The sequence below is a fragment of the Chanos chanos genome, chromosome 13, assembly GCF_902362185.1.
Source record: "Chanos chanos chromosome 13, fChaCha1.1, whole genome shotgun sequence".
Lineage (NCBI taxonomy): Eukaryota > Metazoa > Chordata > Actinopteri > Gonorynchiformes > Chanidae > Chanos > Chanos chanos.
Genome location: NC_044507.1, coordinates 15,826,872 through 15,852,335, shown reverse-complemented (window position 1 = coordinate 15,852,335; position 25,464 = coordinate 15,826,872). Strand labels below are relative to the sequence as shown.

The window sequence follows — 25,464 nt, the reverse complement described above, 5'->3', positions numbered from 1 at the left end:
AGCCACAGTTTTCTCCGCTCTGAGGAGGCCTGAGTCTGTGTGGGATGGTCTCTCTGTGAATTCCCTCAGCAAGAAGAAGAAAATTTTGTGTGTGACGTTTATTCTCTTACACTGACTGAAGGCTTACAGACACATGTATATGCAACCAATGATTCATACCATGTCTGAGGTCTGTGCTGTAGCCTTCAGAGGCTGCTTCTAATCGTACTTGGAAAATTCTCCTCAAATTAAACTTTGTCAGTCAAACGAAGAAACTCTGACCGCAGTCCTATGTAAATAATTTCTACTCTTGTTCCCCAAATAGCTCTGTAAGTGCAGTATTGTATTCCTCTAAAATATTAACAAATACTTGGATGTTTATTGTGACTATCAAGATGATTTTGAGATGAAAAGTTCACAAACTGCTTACATGTTAGTCAGAAAACACTGTGTCCACTGTGTACCTCACCATGGCTTGTACAAAGAGGTGTTGTTGACTACTCATTTTTGTATATATATAAAAAAGGGCAAAAAAAAAAAATCAACATCACCAAAGCCTTTAGTTCTGTAACAAGCCTTTATATGTCTTCCTCTTTGTGGAAAAAGTAACAGAAAATGGACACCAACCACTTTGTAAAATGTTTTCCTTAAAAAAAAAATGAATTGAGAGCTGTGAACCGAACCTGTTCATTACAAAATGCTGTGGCGATTTTGTTTGAGGAAGTAATTACATTTTTGGTGCCTATATACATTTCTCTAGATGTAGGACTGGCGATGAGACTGTGTTGGGTCTGTACCCGATGTCCATTCTCAACAGTTGTTTATTTAAAGCTCAGTTACTTTTGTTACACAGAACAAAAATAATTTGCATGTTTCGCATTATCAGTGATGATGGGCATGAGGGGGAAAAGCTTGGAAACTGTCCGTACATAATATTTTATAGCAAACATGTTGCTATGAATTACATGGAAGTAGATTCAAAGAAAACTTGTATAAGGAACATATTTTTCTATGTATTCTGCAATTGCATAGATACGAAAATAGTGTGATATTGCACATGTGATATGTCAAAATATGGCTGTTAATTTAGCTATCAATTTGTGACTTTTTACAGTGTTTTTAAGATATTTTCAACTTCAACTGTGCACTGTAAGCAGATTTTTTTCTTGTTATTGAGCGATAGAGTTTAAACTGAGGAAATAAAATTGCTCCAGCTGTATCATCACATTAAATGCAACCTGAATCTTAGCGCAAATCCCCTTGTCATATCTGTATCAAAACTGAATCATTAAGTTCTTTGAAGTGCTGTTTTTATTGTTGATAATGTCTTGTGTGCATTTCTGTTGTAAAATTTAAATAAAATTGTTTTTGTTTTTATCTTTATTATATTAGCTTTCACTCCATTAATTGAGACCATCATAGTAAATGGTCTCCAACAACCTTAATTTACTTTCACTGCACAATTTATGTGGGGTTAAGCAGAATTTGAGATGTTTTTCTCCGCTTAGGTGTGTTTAATAGTATTATCGTTGAGGGCATTTTAAAACAGATTTGCACAGGCTCATTTAGTTTCTCTGGTTGCCGTAGGCTATCTCTCTCACATAGGACCATAACTGAGACTGAATTATGCATCTGACTGGCTAAAATGTAACAAATGTGTCAATTCAGAAACGGATATTTAGATGATTAGAGTTACGTTTAAAGTAGCAAATGAAGGAAAACACTGGTTACGCATGGTTCCGTGGTTCTGTGACTGAGTGGAAGACTGCCAGGGCGGTGCTGAAAGCACTAGTGGAAATACCCTTGCATCCACGCTTTGATCAAGAATCGAATTAAAAAGTTATCATCTCATGACATATGACGTGTCCCCGCCTATATAAACCAACGTACATGTCACTTCGGCCTCAAGATCATTCTCGCACATTCTGAGTGACCAAAGATCCTGGTGGTCTTCCCCTCAGTCATAGAACCACGGTTACGTAACCAGCGTTCTATTCCCTTCACTCTCGTCTGCCAGGGCGGTGCTGAAAGTACTAATAAAAGACGAGTCCCTGCGCATTCACAAGGAATCCACTGGCAGAGCATCACGGTTGCTTGGAGGCACCACACACACAGCGTCAGCATAGAAGCCACATTCAGCCTGTAGAATCGAGCAAAAGTACAAGTCGAAGTCCATGTAGCTGCGGCACGGATCTCAGAAAGGGGAGCACTCCTGAGAGCCGCCCGAGATGTTGCAAGATCTCGTGTTGACTGACGGTGAACAGAAGAGGGCACTGGATGCCCTGTGGACTTGTAGGCGTGAGTAATTCCCTCCACCACCCAATGGGATAAGTGCTGCTTAGACGGGGGGCATCCTTGCGCGCACCTCCAAAGCAAACAAACAACTGTATGAAGAGCTGCTGTCTTATCAATATAAGACTGCAGAGACCTAACTGGACATAGCTCCAGATGTCCCTTTGATCTGTTGGTATAGCAGCCAACACAATTGGCTGGTTGATGAACTGGGGAGACAAGACTTTTGCTAGGAACACTGGATTAGGCCACAATGAGACACTGCTAGACAGAGGGCCCCAATGCAGGCAAGAAGCACTCAAAGAGAGGGCATGCAGCTCACTTACACGCCGAGCTATTGTAATGGCGAAGAGGAAAGCCATTTTAGCAGACAGCCACTTAATGTCATTATCCAATAAGGACTCACAGGGGAGCAAACAGAGGGAATCAAGCACTATGCTGAAGTCCCACAATGGGCTTCACACAATGAGGGGGATTAAATTGATTTGCCCCTTTTAAGAAGGCCACCACCAGCTGGTGGGACCCAAGTGAGACACCTGCAACCTCAGAGCGATGAGCCGTTAATGTTGCCACATACACCTTAAGTGTACATGCAGATCTACTAAGCCCTAGAAGATGCTGTAAAAAATGCGGCAGGCCAAGTGCCATTCACACCCCACCGACGCCATACTCCTCCCCAGCCAATGAGGGAAGCATCTGTCCGCACAACTTCCCACCGTCCTGGTGGGGGACCAAGTGGGACTCCGCGGGTGAGAAATTATACCTGAGAACACTGTGTCGGGGTGTGCATGCAATGGCGTGTGATCCTTACCTACGCATGTCTGTCGCACACTGGATACAGCTGCAGCTGAATGAGCCATTCCAGTGCAACCTGAACGCACTTTGAGAAGACACTTGGTGCCGAAAGGAAGAACTCTGAACTGATAAATCTTTCCCATGAAGGAAAAACCAAGGAAAATCCTGTGTTCTGCAGTGATAGGGACATGAAAATAGGCATCCTCTAAATCTATGGTCACGAACCAATCTTGATTTGTGGCTGCTTGCAGTACTTCTGCCGTGAGCAGCATCTGAAAGGGAGGGGCCTTTAGAAACCCATTCTAACGTCTTAAATCCGAGATCAGCCTGAACCCACCGTCTTTTTTTGGAACTAGAAAATAAACTGAAAAGAATCCCCCAGGATTGACCACAGGGTTGACCATCTCTATGGCACCTTTGTGCAACAATTCTCTGTATGTCTCACCCCCAAGTGCATTGAGGGCTGGCAGCGGAACTGCAGGCGGTATCCCTCTGAGAGTGTTGTCAGTAGCCATTGATTGGATGTTATCAGATGCCAGTGAGTCAACTGACCATCTGTGAAAAAAAACCTGCCGGCCCTGAACAGTCAGTGGTCCTATCTGCTCTTAGGCCTATCTGTAGAGGTGGGGGGTGACAACAGTGTCCAGCTTGTCATGTGCCCAAACCTCCCCTTTAAATCTATCATTAATTTCAGCCTGTTCCTGTTAATCTGCCTTGATTAACAATAAAACTAATGATTCGCACAGGAGATCTGGAGGAAAACTAGCGGAAAAATTCTAGATACCCTAACCAGCAAAGAAAAGACAACATAAAGACAAGGTATTTCCCTGGCTCCCTAACTATCCAAAACAGGAGAAAAGGATAACAGTAAAATAAGTGGCAGCTTACCCCTACAGCTCTCAGACAGAAACGGATACTGATTTTACGCACAAATTTAGGCATGAACTCATACAGTTGACTCACAAACGAGTCATGCAACCAACTAAAGCTTAGGGACAATGGAGGAACACTTCAACAAATACAACACAAAAATTCTCTCTCTCGGATGTGCTCTCCCTCTGAGTCTGTTCCTCTCTCTCCACTGGTCCATCTGTCTTTTAAAACCTTCCCTCGCAGACTTTGTAGATCCAATTCCGTCCCCGCACATCTGCCGGGAGACACACACCCACACAACTAAACAACAGAAGCATACACAAGAACAAAAACTAACAACCAAGGGTTATAACACAAAAGAAAAGAAAAAAATTGTCCAACGAACGCTCCATTCCAGCCAACCGTGCCTGTCTCACGACCAGTGACATGATAGCACACTTGGAGCACAGGTCAGACAACACCTCCCGGAGACGCTCCACACCAAGGCACCCCAGGCAGCAGTTATGTCCATTCATAATCTCCATTAAGTTAGGGCATGTAGAGCACCTAGTCGAAACCATTCTAAGCTTCTATTAGCTGATTCTTTTGAACAGTTCAAGAGACTGAAACGGGTTTTTTCGGTTTTCAAGTTTTGATTCTTTTGCACGTCTGGTACTTGCCCTCAGTCATGTCTTCAGCTTACAGCACTGGCTGAAGCTTTAAGTTGAATGCAAAAGGCTGTGTACAAATCTAATGTTAATAAAATAGTTACTCAAACTTTGCATAATTTAAATAAAGCGATGTAATTCTTTTCTGCTAATGTTCCTTTTATATTTCAGTTTTAAAAATGGTAAAATAAATAAATGTATCGATAAACATGCATAGCTTAAAACACGTCAGGTTAACATCATACAGTTTCATGCATGATTTTAATCAAGTAACATAAACCAATATGTCACATTTATTTGCTACGCAAAAGTTTGCTACACACAAAAGCTAGCCTGCCTGTCTTTCAGCCTCTTACTTCCTTGTTTCCGAAGATCTGCTAGCTAGGCCTTATGGGATACTGAAATGGTGTATCCGCTGAATCGACAGAACGACTGAGAACATGAGCTGAGTCCTCGAGTATCTTCGGGGAGACTCATCTAATGCATTGAAGCATCAAACTTGAGCATTTGAACTCCGGTTTTCAAACTGAAGCTATCCGAGTTTGAAGTCGTGCTTTCAAACTCGAGCTGTCCAAGTCTGAACTCGAGGTTTCGAACTTCAGGTTTTCGAACTCGAGCTGTCCAAGTTTGAACTTGTGCTTTCAAACTCGTGTTTTACGAATCGAGACACAGCAGATTGACTAAATTCAGATCCTTTTGTTTGTTATGCAAAGATTAAAAATAATTACTTCACTGGGGTTAATGTAAACACTTGACAGTTTAGTAAGATAATTAGTCTATTTTCTTAAGAGGCGGTCGTTACTGCAACCTATTCTTTCAGGCACATTAGTCCACACTTTCTTGCTCTTTGTTGATTGTTATTAGCCCGTTGCTGTGTGCACTGCATAGTGATACCAAAGGTTTCTGACCGATTGCATGCAGTTGACAGAGAGCAACTGAATTAGAAAAAAAAGAATGAGTAAAACATCTGCATCTGATTGGTTGGTAAAAACTTGCTTGCTTTCAAGAGATAGGTTGCAATGCATTGATGGTCTTAGTTGATCGATGTAGGGTACATTGGTTGTACCCTACTTTCACGATGCATTGTGGGATACTTTGAGTGCACTATATAGGGTATAGCAATTCTCACAACACCTTCGGTCAGCACTACAAAATGGCGGACTCACTATATAGTGCTCTATTTCGGACACAGCATCAGAGTTAGTTAAGTTAGAGTAAGTAGTAAACCTCCTAATAGAAGAGCCCTATGGGTCATTCCATACCAACTCACCTAGGCCCTCCAGCTCATGTCATGGATTTTCTTGAAAAAAATTCATGTGAAATTCTTTGTGAACCTCATCAATTACTTATTTTTCACTGTATTTGGTTGAAATTTGTACTGAATATCCAAGAAACCCTAAGGATAATTTACAACATGTATTCATGTAAAATGTCGGTAATCGAATCAATAAAAATAAATTACCTGAACAAAGAATCCTTAATTTTAAGAAATGAATATCTCCACCTGTTTTCTCTTTCTTGCAACCAAATTTTGATTCTGTGTAGTATTAATATAGTTCTATCACATCTAGAAGTTATTTGGTCCTGCATAGAAAACTGAGTGTCACAGATCTTGCTAAATATAGCTCCAGAGCTGAACCCCCCCCCCCCCCCCCCACTTTTTTTTAACATATTTTGACTGTATATTAACCCAAGAAGGATTATTTTCATTTCCTTGAAACTTTTTTTTTATGTGAAAGTATTAATATTCATTGCAGATATATAAAAAATGTAAAGATGTTATATTACTCCATCATTTAATAATTTTTTGAAAATAGCTACTTTTTTGTACTTTTCACTGGCTGTAATATTACATTCAGTGGATTTATTTCATAGGTAGATATTTGTACTATGCTGACTTCAAGGTTTTTCATCTCTGTGTGATACTCTTTGAGCCTGTTTTTCATTGGGTTGGGGAAGTCCATAAAATCCATGACATGAACTGGAGGGCCGAGGTGAGCTGGTATGGATTGACCCCTATGGCTTCATTCTCCTGGCAAAACAAAGCCATAGGGCTCCTCTATCAGGAGGTACTAATTGCTCTGAGTTAATTCACTTATAGTTTTCACTAAACCCGCTTTCTGGAACACCCCCGAGGACATAAACATTAAAATAATTACATCAATTTGAAATGTGTTCCTATTCAGCTGCTATACTGTTAATTGGAGTTTGACAGTGAAGCCAAAACGGCGAAACATATAACCATCTAAACTCCTTGGGTTTTGTGAAATTGAAGCCCCTTAATTAAAATATCGTTTGCTCTACTTGAGAAAGCTGTAACAAATCGATTTTCCTTTCCATAGACATACGTTCTGTTCGTGATTAACAGTTTATGATATGCGGTCAGTAATCTGTTGAAAGTTCACTTTACAAAAACCTTCTCTGGTGCATCTCTTTTTGTTTTTAAGGTCTTGTCATGCAAAAGAGAGAGAAAGAAATAAAGAAAAAAGGAGACAGCCCATAATATCAACCACTCAGCTGCAGCCGGGTGATTTTGAACTATTATTTTGAAAAATGCTCCTGTTCCCGTCATCACATGACAAACCTCGTTGTTGCTTTCACACTACTTTGTTTGCGTTTCCTCCTGGCTAACTGTATGATGGACTAGCTAGCTAGCCAAAATATCGATACCCTCTGCAGAACAAATTAGCGGACGAAATAACGGTCCTACAGCCACAAACAAATTATGTGAAATCTTCAGAATGTTATTTATTAAGACAGAGTAGCTTGTATTTCAGAAACACATCGACATCAGCAGATTGGCGGGGATGTGGCTTCGCAATGGGAAACGTTTTCGGCAGAAAGGGACGCCCCAGTCGAGTCACGGAGCAAGACAGGGCGATTTTGGTAAGTAACAGTGAAAATGCTTTACTTGCATGTAAATACATGTTTAGTTTAGAATGCAGTTCACCTGTCATTTCTACCTCTTAATGGGTGATTATCTGAGATCGGATGAACACAGTAAAGGCAGGGATTATTTTGTCCTACATTCTAGCTGTAGTAAACAGCTGTATAGCTGCACCTGTTAACCTGTCAGGTATGGTAACAGGCTTGCTCGCTGACTCAATTAGCGTGTCCAAATTGGTCCCAGCCAACGACTCAGTAAATGTTTCTCCGTAATACACCAAGCAGATTAACTACTTTCAAGATTGCAATTTTGGTGAGATGCGAGCCCTCGGTGGTCCTAGCAAGCTCCGTGGGTAACGTCTGATTATGTTGACTGGCAGTAATTTATTGTTTAGTGTCTTGCACTACATGTGTGAAACCAAATACACACGAGGTAGTTAAAATTTGTCTACAGCAGGGACCTTGACTGACTGCACTATTTTTGTTTATTTTCAAGCAACTGAAACAGCAGCGAGATAAGCTGAGACAATACCAGAAACGAATCACATTGCAACTAGAGAAAGAGAGGCTTCTGGCCAAACAGCTCCTGAAGGATGGCAAGAAAGAGTAAGACTAACATTTAGTTTTGCTTCCATAATCTCTTAAGATTTTTTTTTTTTTTGCTCTTTTTTTTTTTTATTTGGCTCTGACTCATAAATGTGAACACACAATATGAAACATTAGTTCCCTGTCTTAGCAGTTTGCATTACAGTTTTTCCTTTCTTGCGTAAATTGGAATTATATAATGCTTTCTAGACACTTTAAAAGATAATCCTGCCAACCCGCTTCAGTTGCACTGAGAGCATTTTGGATAATTTGTTTCACTTTCTGTTCTACTATAGAAGGGCTTTACTTCTCCTTAAAAAGAAGCGCTACCAGGATGGGCTGCTGGACAAGACTGAAAACCAGATAGCCAACCTTGAACGAATGGTAAGAGATTTATGCTGTACTTGACACGATGTCCATAATACCGAAATGTCTGCAGTTTCGTGTTAAAATGTGTAGCCAGTGAACAGGCTTACTTAGATGCTGCTATATTTCCCTGAATAATTCAGTTTGACCTGCAAAATATTCTCCCCTGTGTATTGCTGCTGTTCATAACAGTTCTGATTTATTTCCTGTTTGTTTTTTTTATTGTTGTTTTTTGACAGGTGCAAGATATTGAATTTGCTCAGATTGAGATAAAGGTCATTGAAGGCCTTAAAGTTGGCAATGACTGTCTGAAAAGAATGCATGAGGTAATTCAGTTTTCAGACACTTTAGAGTCTTCTGTTTGAGTTCTACTTTGTGTGTGTGTGTGTGTCTCTCTCTCTCTCTCTCTCTAACTTGTAGGTTTATTTCAAATATTTTCTGAATACTACATTTGCACACTTATGTTCACTGAAAGAAAATCAGACAGTGTGAAGTCTTCAACTGCAGAGATATGTTACTGTTTTAGTTGTTGATCAGAGTAGTAAAAATCATGTTTCATATGCATGCTTTCCTCTTCTCGAGTGAATTCACGGGCTGTGAGCTCAGGGAAGGCTGTGTTTTGTGTTAGAGGAGCCGTGCACATTGTTTGAAGATTAAAGGATTAGTTTGTAAATCCTTGGATACAGGAGCAGAACTGCAGCATATCCTTGGATACACTGTTTAAACCCTACTCCCGAAAATGTCTGTAAATTCCACACTGAGCTATTTAATATTGAGCCCTCATTGGACTCGTCTAGAAGGTCTTGTTCTTTTGTCAAAGTAGTTCACTTGTTCTTTTCTCTTTCTCTGCAATTTCAGGTGATGTCTATTGAAGACGTGGAGAGGATACTGGAGGAAACTCAGGATGCCATTGAATACCAGAGAGTTAGCATCATGTTTCTCTTCAACCTTTTATAAAAGAATGGGAATAACATACCTGGCCACAGGGTCTGGCAGTTCCTGACAGGACTGACTAATCTGTTCTTAAATATTGGGTCCTAAAACAGAGTTAATAAATCAGTGGTTTTATATTGGGTTCTTCAGAACGTGGTTAGGATACTGATATTTTTCCTTAAAGTACTGTATGCCCGGTCTTTATTTTACTCTGACACGCAGATGCCATATCATTCTTCTAAAAGTATTGCCGACTGAATTGCTTTTTGTTTCGCTCACAGCAAATAGATGAGTTACTGGCGGGCGCCCTGACCGAAGAGGATGAGGAAGCCGTGTTGGCAGAACTCGAGGCTATCGCTCTGGTTTGTCCGGCTTTTCGAGGCTTTTATCTGATCGTCTTTCAAAAAATTCCTCATGGTGTGCAGCCCTTTCTAAGTTTAGAGTTTCATTCTTTTTCACCATACAGGGAGAAGATGTTACCCTTCCAGAGGTACCGTCTGAGCCCCTTCCTGCAGAGACAGAGGGAGAGTTAGGTACACTCCCATTACTTTTATGACATCCCACTGTGAAGTTAAGGAGTCGTGCTTTCATGTCAGTGGTTTTGATTATCTCTTTGTGACTTCAATCTGGTCTATTTGTTTTTCAGAGAGAAACAAAGCCAAACAGAAACCAGAGAGAGAGATGCTGGCGGCATAGTGTCATTCTCCATTTGTTTTGATCAGGCAGATTAACCGCCCGACGTGTCACTTATCTTTGGAATGCATTCGGGGAAAAAGATCGAACGCTGATACGTCTCACTGTCAAATCTCTGTTCTCTGTAGGCACATACATTGTTAATTGGTACATGTATGCATGTACACACACACACACACACACACACACTTTTTTTTTTTTCCTAAAGTAAAAAAGGGAGTCGTTCAGAAGAACGACATGATAAATTATGTAAATATATTTCTGTACGCTTCCTCTTATTATTGAAAACCTCACATTTTGGAGATTTAATTTGTTGTCATGGATTCAATGGGGAGTATATTAGACATCAAGCTTTGCATTACAGTTTTCAATTAACTCATTTATGCAAATGGGTGCCGATGTGTAGAGCAGCCCTTTTAAATAAAGTTAAAACTAATTTAATCATGGAATGAATTTACATCATTGTGTGAGGACTGATGATATTCTTTCTAGAAAATGATGGAAAGTTCTGTGGATGTGTCTTCTCTGGCTGTTGATGGAAATATAAAGTGACTATGAACCAACCTCTCCCCTGCCCCCCTCGATAACAGTGATGTTCAGTATTAAATATGAAAAGAGTGTGATTCTTTTTGTTATAGAAGCTAATATCAAGAGGCTTTAAAACTGCTAGTTGAAGGAAAGGCCTGTGGACACAAGGTTAACTTTTATTGTCTGTGTTTTTAAATAAATAATTCATACTTCTGGCTGAACTGATTTGTGCCTTCCTGCTCTTTTCATGACTTGTAATTAGTGTGTCTGGCCACCAGGGGGAACTACTTAGTCAATTCTTGAGCAAAATGTATCCAGAGTCTTAGTAGGCCAAACACATGACCTGGAAGACTTCAAAGCCTGACAATACATTTTTTCCTTTATGTAGAAAACAACGTTCATTCAATACATCATGGGAAGAATTTTACCTAATCTTTATTTTGCCTCGATTGGACTTTAATTGCTGATGGCTGATTAGATATTTGGCCCAGGATAAATGCTGTATTTTGTTTTAACTTTTAAATGAGTCCCTCACTTTCAGCCATTAGTGTAAATATGCCCCAAAATATTTCAAATCCCTACTGTAGTCCAGAAACACACAACACTCACAGAGAGCTTTTTTGTGGCTATTTATTGTTTTATGCAGGAGTAATTTCCACCACCCAGGTGTGAAAGGCTCAGTAAAAAACACTGTTTACAGGTTACCCTCTCAGGGCATTTTGAATTTAATTAACATGCATAATTAGTGTGCCAACACTTATTATCCACTATGAGCTTATCACCCATCAAAAAAACAAACAAACAAGCAAAAAAAAAAAAAAAAAAGCAGACAAATGCATTACAGTCCAAGCTGGCACTATTGTTTACGTTTTTTAACCATGCATGATTTAAAATGATTCAGATGAATCTTACCATAGACCAGAGTCAAAGATGAAAGACGATGACATACATGACCCAGTGTTATCAGTATTAGGAACCCTCTCTTTAATATATAATGCAGTTTTATAAACTAACAGATACCTTTTCATTAGTTAAACTATCTGAGAGCTCAGTGTGCCCCAGAAACTGGCTTAGGCACAAAACAATGATATACATTCTGGTTATCCTATCTAAGCAGTATCATCTTCACAACATTTCTAAAATCTCTATGGATCATTCTCAGAGTGCTTCACACTCATACGGAGGAACTTCACAGCATTTTACACCCACAAGATTTTATCCTGTGCCTTTGCCAACAAGACACTCTGTCTGAAAGATGCATCATTTCACAGGCCTGTGTACGTATTCTAGACAGATCTACTGATTTATTTTGTTTTGATTAATCCTCTATACATCCCTGAAAGCAATGTGCAACAAATACAGCACTGTGTGGTTTTCAAACATTAATGTACGAATCACCAGTGTCCTATATTTTCATGAAATGAGCCAAATAAATTAATACAATAAATGTTGGTTACTGGGGTTTATTCACAGGAATAGCTATATACACTTCCCTTTAGGTTCAGATCAAAATGTTGTATTTATTTTATAAATGAGGAATGACCTCTTTAATACTCCCCATTCTATGGTGTACCCGTGACACACGCGCACTGACTTCTTTAGCAGGACTAGTATAAATGCATGCTTAAATAAAATATTGGGCGCAAGAGGGGGCGGGTACGAGGGGTGTGTTATAGGCGGAGTTTGGAATATTGGGGTGGTGCTCTTCTAAATTGAGAAACCTTAGTGCTCAGGCTATGTTCGCAAAGGTACGCTCTATCAGACCTGCTGTGGGGTTGATTCGCCTAGGTTTTACTGTGTGACTTCTGAGCGCGAGTTCCGTGTTACATCCTCGAGGCACCAGTATTCTCAGCTGACTCCCATCATAACCCGCAGCTGAACTGAAGCGACAACGATACTCCTTGTTTGGATACACATTCCCTCGTAAGAAAACGATCGTTTATGGTTTTGCCTGAAGACTTCAACATGTCTCGTACCGACGAGGTCCACCGCATAACGGAGAATGTCTACAAGGTAAGTATCGCAACTGCTGTAATAAGTTCTTGGCTACCGACTGCTGAGTTCGCGTACACCGGTTGGATATGTCTGAACTGATTTATTGCAGTTTGTCTGGCATAAGGAGCATTTCAAACATGCCCTTAAACACTGGCTAATTTAAGAACCCACCACTGCGTTATGGAGATTATATTTATGCGATGCTGTTGCAAGGTGACACTCCCAAATTGGACTATTGTGTCAGATTGACTCAAACTGTTCAATCAGTAGTTATCGCAGCGGGTGTAGGCGGAATAATGCAGCTAGTACCTGTATTTTAGCAGCCAAGCTGTTGTGCGTTCCACAGTGCCTTTAACTTGCGGGATGGTCGATGGAGATTGTGCTTACAGCCATATCGAGTTCTTTTTAAACGTAGAGCGGTATACTTCAATTTTTTTTTAATTCTGGATTTTTTTTTATCATTACATTTGAGCGTAGTCATTTTTCACCAGTGACCGACGTTTACCAGTAAAGTAATTAAACTAAAACATTTATTCCCGCAAACATTATAATGCTGAAAATCTTTTTTTTCCCCGTCTGATTCGCACGGACGCGTGCACGCGCGCGCTCATACACAAATGCAAACACGAATTTCACAATCATTTCTTTCAATCCATCGCAAACGCATTGTTAATTGTTGCGCACGAACCTGAAGGATATTCCATAAAAGGTGTGCTTAGTTGGGAGAGGGAGGAGGTTGTTCTGCTCTGTTTCAACAGGTTTAAACTAACATTTGCCTTAAGGGATTTCTGCACCAAAACTAGTCAAGCACCTTTTAGTGAAAATGTGGCTTGGTTACCAGAACGAGGAAAACAGACCATGTGGATTAAGCATCTTTTATGATATACTGGCCTGATAAATAGGCCACCTGATGCCCAGCACCTAAAATGAGGACAAAGAACTTATTCTGAGTGATCAAGGGCAACCACATTTTCTCCTGTTTCTGGGTTGGTGGTGTCTGAAATTTGCCAGATTTGTGACAGCATACAATAGCTTAATTAAAAGTCTTCTTTGTGTAATTCATCTCCAATTCTGACTGAAGTGCAGTCTAATTAAGTCTAATTATTCAGTAACCCCATTTTTTTTGGAGAAGAATAATTTCTTACCCTAGATTGAATATGCAGATATACCAGATGATATTAAATAGACTTCGTAGTATTTTAGTGATTTTAATGAGGATTTAAAATGCGTAAAGTGTTAAAACCTTTACCATCTTTCTTTGTTACTTTTAGAACCTTAAAACTAGGATATGGTGCTTGCAGTCACAAAAACCGGGTCACTTCTAGTGGAGTGTGGAGTTCAATTACTTTCACAGTTATTTGAAATCAGGCCCTCCTGGTTGTGTGTGGACTTGTCCCCGGTTTGGGGGCTTAGCATAGCAGACTGCACATTAGTCTGAATCATTCCCTGAGCCATGTTCTATGAGAGTAATTGACACTCTTGAGAATGAAGTGACCTTCCTGAAAAAGACTCACCAGTGACACAGTTTATTAAATTGGACACATCCAACAGTTTTGAGACAGTGAAGCAGGCTTAATGGATGTATTTATATGCGTAGTCATTACAGTGTGTGTGTGTGTGTGTGTGTGTGTGTGTGTGTGTGGAGATGGTGGGCTGGTCAAACAGCTGCTAAGTAATCACGGGAGAGGAGAGGACGCCAACCGCACTACTGTGACTCATGATTGATTGCAGGGATGTGTGTGTTTGCGTGTGCCAACCTGAGTGTTTACACTCAGGGTGTATATATGACTTCTTGACGTTTCGTACGTACAGTCCATCGGCGTATGAAGAGCACTCCCTAACGTAGAGTAATAGGTTGAGCTTTAGCAGATGAAAACGTCTGAGAGAGGACTTTCCAGTGAGTCACAGTACTGTACTCATGGCCTGACTCCCACGAACACACACACATGCACACACACACACACACACAAACACAAGCATACAGGGTCTAGTCATCTTGACGCTGCTAGGATTAGCAGGATCTCTCAGATGGGCCTTGTGTGTCAGTGGTATCACTGATGCGACTTCCACCACCTGTCTGTCTTGCACACAGTGCCCAAAGAAAATGACATCACTGCCCTCAGGTTACCTTGGTGTCAGGGGGTGGGGGTGGGGCGGGGTTCTAAGGTGGGATCAAGCTACTTAGTGAACAGAATTCTCAGACCTGTGCGATACTGTTTCCAAAGGAGAATGGTCAGCCCAGAGGGCATTTCACATGGCTCTTTAGATGGAGATGTGTTGACAAACAGTTTCTGTTGCGAGAGGGAGAGACATGCCCCGTTTTGAGTCTCCAGGTGAACGGGAGTCAACAGAGGTGTGGCTCAAGCACCTCTCCCAAAGATTTGACTCAAAGTTGACGTTACCATGACTACTGCATGAACCTACATTCCCTTGTGAAAACTCTTGGGTGTGGCTTTGACATTCCAGAAAGACGATAAAGGAGATATGATGTATAGAAACACTGTGGTAGTTTATGAAAGATGATCCATTGTTTCAAAGCTGTTCTTCAACAATCTGTTGCTTAGTCAATATATCTGGTATGATAACCTTATCATATCATTTCAAATACTAGATTTCTTTTGTTCGGGGATCCAATTCAGTACATTTTACTCGCAATCGGCAATTTTTTCCCCCTTTTCTCTAGAGATGAGAGAGCTGCTCTCCTGTTATTTTTTATGTGGGAGATCTGGACAGGTGGTTTCTTAGCAACAACATGCCACTGAGTTTGTCTGTCATGTCACCCTAGTGAGATACAACAGCTTTGCTGGATGTGGATGAGAGAGAGAGAGAGAGAGAGAGAGAGAGAGAGAGAGAGAGAGAGAATGTGTATGAGTGTTTTTGGTAAGGATGTAAAGGATTTAGGATGTAAAGGATTGATTAGATTTTGATTAAAAAAAAAGTACCACACTGTAATAGCCATTTATTCTAAGGAGTATAAACTGTTGTCATCTTTGACTGAAAAACTCCTGTAATATATATAAAAGAGAAAGGGAGAGATAAAGAGAGACTTTTTTTTTTTTGCTTTTACTCCTGGGTTTCCCATGTCTCTTAGTTTTATATGGGGCCTGTCTCCTCTCTCTCACACCTTATTCGCTGACATGTTTATATACAAATTCGTAAGCTGAAGTGTCACATTGTTCCCGTGGAGTACATTTAATAGGGCTGACTTCAGCTCAGATTTAGTGTTTGAAATGAAGATAAAAGTTTTATAGCAACATTGAAGCAACTCAGGCCTCGTGAGCATGCATTTATAAAAGGTATTCTAACTTGAGATGTTGTCACTTTAATTGGGTTTTATAAACAGAGGCAAGGATTAACTCCTTCCACCCACATTTCTGTGTGTGTGTGTGTGTGTGTGCACGTGCATGTGTGTTTTTAATCTCCCGTGGATTGTCAAACCATGCAATATTACCGTAAATGCTTCTATTTCTTTCTTTTAAAAAGACATGTCACTGATTCTGTTGTTACAAATACAAAAACGTGGACAACACACAAACAGATTTGAAAACAAATTTTGATTAATATTCAAAGGAATTAAAGATTGCTCAGTGAAAAAGCACAGTCTAGATGTTATCATAACAGTACACAAGCCATACACATTTTTTCTAATCAGTTAAAAATAGTGCTGCATGTAATGTCTTTTTTTTTTTTTTTTTAAATTCCCCTCTTTTTTTTTTTAAACATTTGCCCACACGTGTAGAAAAGTCAAATGAGCCGTTATGTTTCTTTCAACATATGTGAGTTCTTTTGAAAGTGAGGGAAGAAACAAATGTCAAAGAAGGTTTCAGAGAGAGAGAGAGAGAGAGAGAGAGAGAGAGAGAAGGGAATAACGAAAGAGAGATTCCATATCCTTTAAGAAATGGTCTCTAATTGCTACATAGAGATCTGGGTCTGTAATTACCCACAGAGGAGGGGTGGAGGAGAGGACTGGGTGTCTGAACAGGGTGCTGTTGGACAAAGGCATCTTATGACTGATTTTACGCTTCATTTACAAAGGCCTGGTTACCAACAGGTGACCACGCAGAATGTGATGACTGCTGGGAGATTGGAGGACATTTTTCCAATAGATTTTACACATTTAAAATACCACAGATGTATCCTATGAATAAAAAATACATTATGTATAGGCTAGGGTGACCATACGTCCTCTCTTTTCTGGATGTATGGTCACCCAAAATGCGTCCGGCCTGGATTTCTAAATAGCCAAAAATGTCCGAGATTTGGCTTTTGCTTTCCACGGTCGCCAATTGTGTGTGCATTTGCATTGCTTTTACCTTTTTCTTTAGGGCCCGCCCTCTCACATGCCACCAATGGACGGTCAGTGTACACCGTTATACCATAAACATTGATTAAACTGCATCTCATTCACTACTGTTACCAGCAACAGCCAAGAGACCTTAAAGCCGTGACACCACCAAAACTTAAATGGAGAGAAGTAAGGTCATCTTGTCACTGTTATTATGCTAGCAGTTGTTTGTCTAGCCGGCTATGTATTGCGGAAGTTAAGTACAGATGCAGTTTCACATTGCATTGTCAAGCATCAGCCTTACATGCTCAACGACAAGAACCAAAAGTGACATACACCTAAATTTTCCCGTAAGTAAGGAGGGGAATGCATTGTCTCTCCCCTCCATCCCCCCCCGCCGTCCTCTTTTTTGGAAACCAAAATATGGTCATCCTAATTGAGGCTGATGGATGTGCATTGTGTTAGTGTCACGACATTTGGCTCACCTTGTTGTTTGAGGTGTAGTGCCACTGTCTCACTGCATGATTGGGAAGTCTTGCACCCTCATTCATATCCCTCAAGTTTCTCTGATTGGTGAAAAGGTTGGAAATCGTTTGCAGTGGAGAACAGCTCTTTCACAGTAAGCTAAAGAAAAGCGAAAGCTTTGAACTTAGAGCAACTGCTACTGCTTTTTATTCAATCATGCTCTGTGTTAGCAAACCCATAATCCTGCAACATAAGGCTCTTGTACTTTGCTGATGTTTTACAGATGAGTCACGCTCTCTGAGTCACCTGGGCATCTATTGTCAAGTAGCCAAGGACACTGCTTCATTCTAGGGTTTCTAGAGTCTTTCTTCCCTTTGGTCTTTATCCAACAAAAGCACTGAACATTTATGTATTTATTTATTTATTTATCATTGTTAGAATTGGTCCTTTACAATCATTTGCGGTTTGAGATATCAATTTTTGGAAACAGATGGTTCTTTACAACTGATACTGCAGTAAAGATTACGGTCAGGATATAAAGGTAACATCAATCAAAGTGGTTGATTATAGTTGTTGTTTTTTCACCTCAGGAGGGAAAATGTGTGTGTTTTGATGAAATTACCTCATAGTCAGCAGGGGCCATTTGGATCTGCATTGTATTAACAAAGAGAACTAATCAATCAAGGCAAGTTCTTGGAATACGGCGTGCTCGGTAGTTACCATGGAAACTAGCGCTTAGCTCTGTTGATACAAACTGCAATGCATGGGGTCAGGAGGTCATAGCTCTCAAGTTCTGAACAAGCATGCACACTGTCGTACAGGGCTAAGGATACAGCAGAGAGGGAGTATGTTATAAAACGTTTTTTTTTCCCTAGAGTTTTTTTTTTTTAATTTTTTTCTTAAATCTTGTGACGGCATATTGCTGTTTGTGAGTTTATTGTATTGATCTTTCCATATACTCAATTCATCATGCAAGACCTCTATTTTTCTCATTTCCTTTTTTGTCTCTTTTTTTCCCCCTCTATGTCTCCATCTCCTTTCAAGCATAAAATGACTGTTACTGAGTACTGGACACACACAGGCTCTGAGCCTGTAAGAACCTTTCCCTTTTAAGGTTTTTATTTCTTTTCATAACCGCTAGCTTACATTGTCCATGTTATAAACACTTGTCTGGTTGTTTGCCTTTTGGAGAAATAACTCACATTTACTCCCAATTATCAGAGATTGATTGTCCTTGGTCAAACTTTCTGTCTTTATGGGATTCTTAAAACAGTTGTTAAAGTCTGTTTCAAAATGGTTTTACTCAAGGATGGTCTGTACATTTGCCACGGCGTGGCCTCGAAGGTGTCTGATGCTTCTTGTGTCCCAGAATGCAATGCTCTGGCTGATGGATTTTGCTAAAAGTGGTGTGAACCTGGGCCTTGGCAGCAGGGGTTGGCTTGGCAAACATTTCAGAAGACAAACCTCGCAGAGCTTGCTTTCTTTCTTTCTCTTTCTCTCTCTCTGTCTCTCTCTCTCTCTCTCTCTGAGTGGAGTGGATCGGCGTTTCTCGTGAAACGCATTCCTGGGCATAATGAAAGAGGCTTTGAGTGTCCTTCAGCTGTTTTGAACAGTGGAAGTGTCTTGGCACCGCAGTCTGTGGTCTGGTGATGACCAAAAGCGGGTAGCTGAAACCTCTCTGTACCCTGGACTCAGAAAGCGATGCACCTGACTGCATTTGTCCTTAGCTCCTAACCAGCGATTCAGGATATTCAGTTGGTTTAAAGTCAGATGTGCCCGAATGTAACAAACCGTACGCTTAAATAGTCATACTCTGAACGGATCAGAGATTGAGGACCTGAAATTATGAGCGAAAAAGAGCTGAAATGGTTGAACAGAATGTTGCAGTAGAACGTAGCATGGTCTCAATTTGGATCACTTCAAAGACTCGGCGTGTTTTTATGAGTTACCAAAGGAATGCAGACCAGTTAATCATTTTATCCTCTAAAGCATGATCTCAGAAGATCACAAGAGGGATGCGTCAATTAAAATAAAATGAAAAAGTAAAAAAAAATATGTCTTGTTTTTTTTTTTTTTTCTTCCCCCCTCCACTTAGTCCAGATGTATTAACTCCGGCTTCAGCTGAGAGTTTGCATCCAGATGAACGCAGAAACAAATACACAGGTTTGACTAGCTTCTTTTGAATGTCACTGGGTTTTAAAAAGGAAGCAGTAGAAGGCGTCGAAATACGAAATAAATGAAGCACACACGAATACACTTACATGCTCATGCAACAAAAGATTATTTTTGGATGCGATTTCCTCATTGCTGGAGATAGACATGTAATTGAAACTGAAAACAAGATCATCTTTAGATTATACACTGAACATTCTCCTTCCCTGTCTTTACCCCCATCTTAAGGAGGGTGGAGATCTGCCTGTTCTCCACCGCTTGATGTGATTAAGACAAAGCCAGAGGCAGGGGGAAGGGTAACGGTATGCTTGTCATTACCCTGATAAAGAGTCCATACTTCATACATTCCTCTCTTATTACGCGCATCGTGCTCTCTCTCTCTCTCTCTTTCTCTCTGTCCGTTGTTAGGCAGGGCATGGAGCGGGTGTTGCTTTAGATTAACAGTATCACTGTGTTGACGACAGTGAAACCTGCTGTTACAAGGGCTTGATCTTTTGCTCCTCTGAAAACTCTCGACACCGTGCTCTGGAGATGTAAACATGTGCTCCTATCTTTCAAGGTGCCGTGTAAACAAAGAGCCAGGTTGTTCACTCCTCTGTGGAATGGTGAAAGGGGGAGGAGGGGAATGATTAGAGAGAGAGGGGGGGGGTGGTCTGAAGAGGGCAGGACACACCCCTGGACTTTTTGGCTTGATTCTGAGGGGTTATCGAAAATCCTTTGGCCCTGAGCCTGCTGAGGAGGGAGATTTCCTTGGCTCAGGACGTGTGGGGAAAATAATTTATCTCTTCAATAAAGTCTTATCTAACTTTTTTTCCTGTGAAAAGATGCCCAGGCTTGCTCCAACCTCCTTTCATCTCTAACTGAAATTTGTCTAACTGGAAAAGCACTGCTTTCAATATCCCCGTCATCCCTCTCTTTTCTAGCACCTCCGTGTAACTGTGTCATGTTCAGTTTTCCTCAGGTTCTCTGCAGAATGACCTACCGCCGAGGATCATTAACGACATGCTGAGTCTTCGCAGCTGATTGACAGTTTTTCCCCTCCGTCCTCTTGGTTTCATTTGTCACCCCCCCCCCCCTTCCCCCCACCCCCCAACACTTTCTTGCTATGTCACTGAAGTTAAACTCTTGTTCATGTCCTCCTTACAGAAAAGTCTGGAATAACCCAACACGTTGTCACACAGTGCCTCCCGGCCTTGTATTCCAATTAGTTCCAGCAATTAGGATGGCAGATGTAGCACAAGAGGACTGGGATGGTAAAATTAGCAACAATGACATGATATATAGAGAAGAAAGAGTATGCCTTTTTTTTTTTTTACCCCCACCCCCGGTCTTTCTTTACTTTTATCGCATTGAGTTCACCTCATTGTGCTATTATGGCACTTAAATGTCAGGATGCTGATAGTAGTAGCTTAACTGAATTCATTCTGCAGACTCTCTGGTAGATTGTGTGAGTGTATCTGTGTGTGTGGGGTGGGGGTGGGGGTGGGGGTGGGGGGGGGGGAGTTCTGGTGTGCTGTAGGAGAGAGTGACTGCCCCCACACTGTGCTAGCTCCAGTGTTCGCCCAGCTCTGCTTGTGGGTGCCTGCCACATGAGCACTGTCCTGGGCTCGGGTGTCTGTTATGTAAACCTCCCACCATCAAAGAACACACACACACATGCATACAAAAACACATTCTCTCTCTCTCTCTCTCTCTCTCTCTCTCTCTCGCTCTCTCTCTTTCCCTCTGCTGTGTGTGAGGACTGCACGATTTGTTTAGCATGCAGCGCCTCCTCAATGAGAGAGAGAGAGAGAGAGAGAGAGAGAGAGAGAGAGAGAGAGAGTAGGGCAAGAGAGAGTGTAGAGAATAAACACTTCCCCATTAATCCCCAGGAGATGTGTCAAGGTCTTTTATCTGTGGAAAAGAGAGAGAGAGAGGAAGATGCTGAGGCTGTGTATGATGCAGGCCTGGATGTTTACACCCGCACGTGCGTAAATACCCATTCCACTACCCCACCATCCCCCATACATACCCCCACTCTTTTTTTTACTGATGTACTGAGCTGATGATTTAGGCGGATGATATGGAAGTGAACAACCCCCCCCCCCCCCAAAAAAAAGATTCTTTGATTGCAGAGACTAGGCTGTTGAAGCCCTGCAAACCTGCTCAGAATTTAATCAATTCACTGAATCAAATCAAGAAAATGGTGGGACTGTTTTTGTCCCTTTTGTATAAGTGCGTTTCCTTTCACCTTGATTCTATAATCACATTTCTCCTTTCAAGGGTTTTCTGATTAGATTGAATCCTGACGGGGTTCTTTTCATTTTTATAACTCGTTCGAAATCAACTGGAGTTCTAACTCCCAACCTTTCATTGCCCTTTTATATCTATCGTCTGTCTGCACCACCTCCTCCTGCAGGAGTTAGCTCCTGGAGCTGCTGATTCGACGAGACGCTCTTGTGCTGATCTACGCTGCTCATCTCCGTCCTTTGTCGGGGCCAGACCTACTTTTGGAGTTTGCAGGGGGAAAGTTTGGAAGACAAAGGAGAGTGACCTTTAGTGTTGGGCGGTATGAGTTTGAGGTCTGGCATTGCCTTGCTCTTTGCAGGGGCTCCATCCTAAGCATAATAGGCCCGGGAGAGGTCCTCGTTACTCATGACAGGCTTAACGACTGATACGCGGTGTGTAATTAAAGCTTTTTGTCATGAAATATTGTTTTGGTTACGTAACCTACCCATACTGTGGTAAGTAGTCTTGTTCTATTAAAAAAAAAAACAAAAAAAACTTTTTTTTTGTTTCCCAGCCACCTGTTCCGCCTTGAAAAGATTGAAACTGCACGTCTTGTTCTGACTTACTGTGGGAACCAGCTGACGAAATGTCTGTATGTTGATTAAGAGGGCGCTGAGGTTTTGAATCCTCTGTGTTTCTGACCTGTGTGTTCACAGGTTCTCCGCCCTCCAAATCAGCCTCTTTCCTCTCAATGTCCAAAGAGAAACTGAAGGACGGAGCCTGAAATGTGGGGATGTGGGTCGTTATTTATTTTAAGTAAAGAGAATGAGAAGTTTGGAGGTGAATTAGGCCAGCGTCTGGGCGTATGGGCTCTGATGCAGTCTATAAAAGAAGAGACTGTGTTTAGCTTTTGATGGGCTTTGGAGAGGCTGGTAGTGCGGCAGTGGAATGGTGCTGTCTGCCTCGGGGAGTTTGTTAACCCTAGGGCCTTGGCAGACTGAGGCTCCTCTAATTGGAGGAAAGCCTGCAGGGAAAGTGGATGGAATGGCGGGCATTATGACAGGTGTCTGGTCTACTGAGAGTCTCTTTAAGGATTATAGAGTGCCAGTACAGCAAAAGAATGTTTATTTTGCTTGTATTCGGAAACAGATCCTTATATGCTTTATCCAATAATTTGCCCTCTCCAGTGCACGCATGCACTGACAAACATGCACTAACATGGCAAAATAATATAGTACCCATCAAAACACACATGTATTTAGTGAATTTCTCTCTTCCTCTCTCTCTCGTGTTCCCCCACTCCTAAAGTCATCTTGGCAGATGCTGAGGACAGTGTTTCATTGCTTTCTCCGCATGCGTCTCCCACTCCACCCCCGGAATCAGCAGCTGCTTCTAAAGCAGTCGCCCGTCTACAAGAGCAATTACACACACAATAACATGTCACAAACTGATGCACAAGTGGGCTGGAGGGGAAAAGCCTTGATTTATAACAGAATGTGAGGCTGTGTGTTTGTGTGTGTGTTTGTGTGTGTGTGTGTGAGAGAGAGAGAGAGAAAGAGAGAGAGAGAGAGACAGAGAGAGAGCATGTGTGCGCTTATGCATTCGTTGATAAACCTTGTCGTTGTTGTATTTTTTTTTTTTTCTTCCTTGAACGTTAATTGTAAAGCTCTCCTCAGTACACCACTGACAAATAAATCTTCTCCTCTCTGTTTCAGTCAATCATGGAGCAGTACAACCCCTGCTTGCGGAACTTCGTTGCCATGGGGAAGAGCTATGAGAAGGCACTTTCCAGTAAGTATATCCACATTTCTCTCCCTGCGCTGTCCTCCTTTTTTTTTTTTTCTGTGTCGATCCAGGCAGCTAGCCAACTGTCCTGCCTCCAGCTCCTTTTTTGTGCCGCTTCATTTAAAGCAAAAGGCAATATTTATCATGCTGACACTCAGATGGTCATGGCTAGCCTTATCGTCTCTCGCACACTCACTGGCAACTCCTCAGTCCCCCTGAATACCATCAAGAACCTGACACAAACAAACGCCGATGGGCAGATTCAAAGAAAGAAAGATATCGTGCCCTGCTGCTCTTGTTTTGATATTTTCCCCACTTGGAAAAAAGAAAAGGGAAGCAATAGGAGGTGGCCTTTTTGTGGAGCAGGTATAGAGGACTCCAGAGTGCTAAAGGAACTAGACAATCTGCCATTAATGTCTCAGATTTCCACCTTCGTCGTCTGATGTGCCGGCTGTGTTATTTGAAGCAAAGCGCAAACACTGTCAGGCAGACCAAGCCTTGGACGGATTCTGACTGTTGGAACTCACCCTGAACTACCTGTACTTGTCTCATCTGAGAACCAACAGGGGAAAACCCTCATCCCCACCAACCCCCACCTCACCTCCTCCTCCAAAGAGTGCTTAATCTGTGTCTGGGAGGACGACAGACTGCCCAGCGCTCACTGGGGGTTTAGCAGGCCTGGGCAGGTCGGCGGAGGCCAGTAAAAGGCTCTTATCTGTGAGCTATGGGTGAGTGGACGCTCATGGATCCATATGGCTGACTGCTACAAACCACTCATGTAACAACAGCCATGCACCTGGACTCATGGTACTGAAGCCTAGAGGAACATTCCAGCAGACAAGCGAGGAAGTATTAAGGACACACACTGGTCACTATAAACGATGGATAAAATGCCTCCACTCAAAGTGTGCGGTGGTTTGGTCAATGTAACCGGGATTTCCCAGTCTACAGGCTTTTGTCTGCCCATTGAACCTAATCCTCTTTACAGTATTTACCCCCTGTTGTCATTTTTAGGGGATCAAACCCCCACACCCCCAGATATGCTTATTTAGATTATCTCTGGTCCACATAATACATGTTTTCAGAGGGTGTGTGTGGGATGGGGGTTGGTGGTGGGGGTGTTGAAAGGTGATTGACTGTGTGCCTCCAGAAGGAGAACTAGGTAGGGGTTCCAAGTTGTGAAGCCATTTAAACAAGACTTTAACCGACGCAATAATTAAGGTATGTGTCCATCCTGTTCCAGACTCTGTTCATCAGAGAAAATGAGAGGGAGAGGTGTCCCACCTCACGCGCCTCTGCAGGCAACAGACCCCATCTGTCAGACATGATTTTTGCATAATTCATCTCTCAGCCGTAACCTGAATGATGGCTCAATGTGGACACTCGCGAGGTGGCGGCAGCAGCTGCAGCCAACCCCGGTCCGGCTTGACTTTTTATTAGTGACACAGCTTGCTCCGCTCTGATGAATGGCTCAGCTCTGTGTACCAAAAAAAAAAAAATCTGAGCGCTCTGTTCTTTTTTTTTTTTTTTTTTAAGAAATGTACAGACTCAGTTGATTTGGACTGAAGTGCAATGCCATGGCTACAGATTTTTATGAATTCTGAGGAGAGGAGCAGTATAGCAGCTCTGTTTTGTTCCCTCTCGATTAAAAGTGAGATTTTTGCAGGGATTTCTTTTGGGGGATGGGGCGGGGGGGTTGTCTGTCCGTCTCTCTCTCTCTCTCTCTCTCTCTCTCTCTCTCTCTCTCTCTCTCTCTCTCCCCCTCTCCCTCTCTCTCTCTCTCTTTTGCTCTGTCTTGCTGACGGCAGATCCAGTCCAGAAACTCTCTAATGGGCATTGTTATAGTGTTGCCGCCTGAAGCTGTGTGATCAACACACCGGGACCCTAGTATGACACCGGCTATCCATACACACACACACACACACACATACATGCGCTCTCTATCGCGCTCTCTCTCACTCTTCCTCTCAGTACGCG

General features: G+C 41.8%; 2 protein-coding genes across 2 annotated transcripts in view; both read left to right on the top strand.

Annotated features, from left to right (window-relative positions):
• The first annotated feature begins 7,213 nt into the window (after positions 1-7,213).
• LOC115826693 (charged multivesicular body protein 6-like) lies at positions 7,214-10,715 on the top strand. The gene is made up of 8 exons (XM_030790579.1): positions 7,214-7,472; positions 7,969-8,078; positions 8,354-8,441; positions 8,663-8,749; positions 9,282-9,347; positions 9,638-9,718; positions 9,823-9,889; positions 10,003-10,715. Exons 1-8 carry the CDS (start codon positions 7,407-7,409, stop codon positions 10,050-10,052), a joined length of 615 nt encoding a protein of 204 aa, XP_030646439.1. The 5' UTR covers positions 7,214-7,406; the 3' UTR covers positions 10,053-10,715.
• Positions 10,716-12,518: 1,803 nt separating this feature from the next.
• The window catches only part of baiap2a (BAR/IMD domain containing adaptor protein 2a), a 39,973-nt gene continuing 27,027 nt past the window's right edge, over positions 12,519-25,464 (top strand). The window contains exons 1-2 of the mRNA XM_030790760.1: positions 12,519-12,590; positions 23,418-23,493. Of these exons, the coding sequence (XP_030646620.1) occupies positions 12,519-12,590; positions 23,418-23,493 (148 nt within the window). The remainder of the gene's footprint in view (positions 12,591-23,417; positions 23,494-25,464) is intronic.

Coding starts and splice junctions, on each gene's coding strand:
- LOC115826693 (XM_030790579.1), top strand. CDS start 7,407: ATGGGAAACGTTTTCGGCAGAAAGGGACGCCCCAGTCGAGTCACGGAG. Junction 7,473..7,968: donor AGCAAGACAGGGCGATTTTG/GTAAGTAACAGT, acceptor TTTATTTTCAAG/CAACTGAAACAGCAGCGAGA. Junction 9,890..10,002: donor AGAGACAGAGGGAGAGTTAG/GTACACTCCCAT, acceptor TTTGTTTTTCAG/AGAGAAACAAAGCCAAACAG.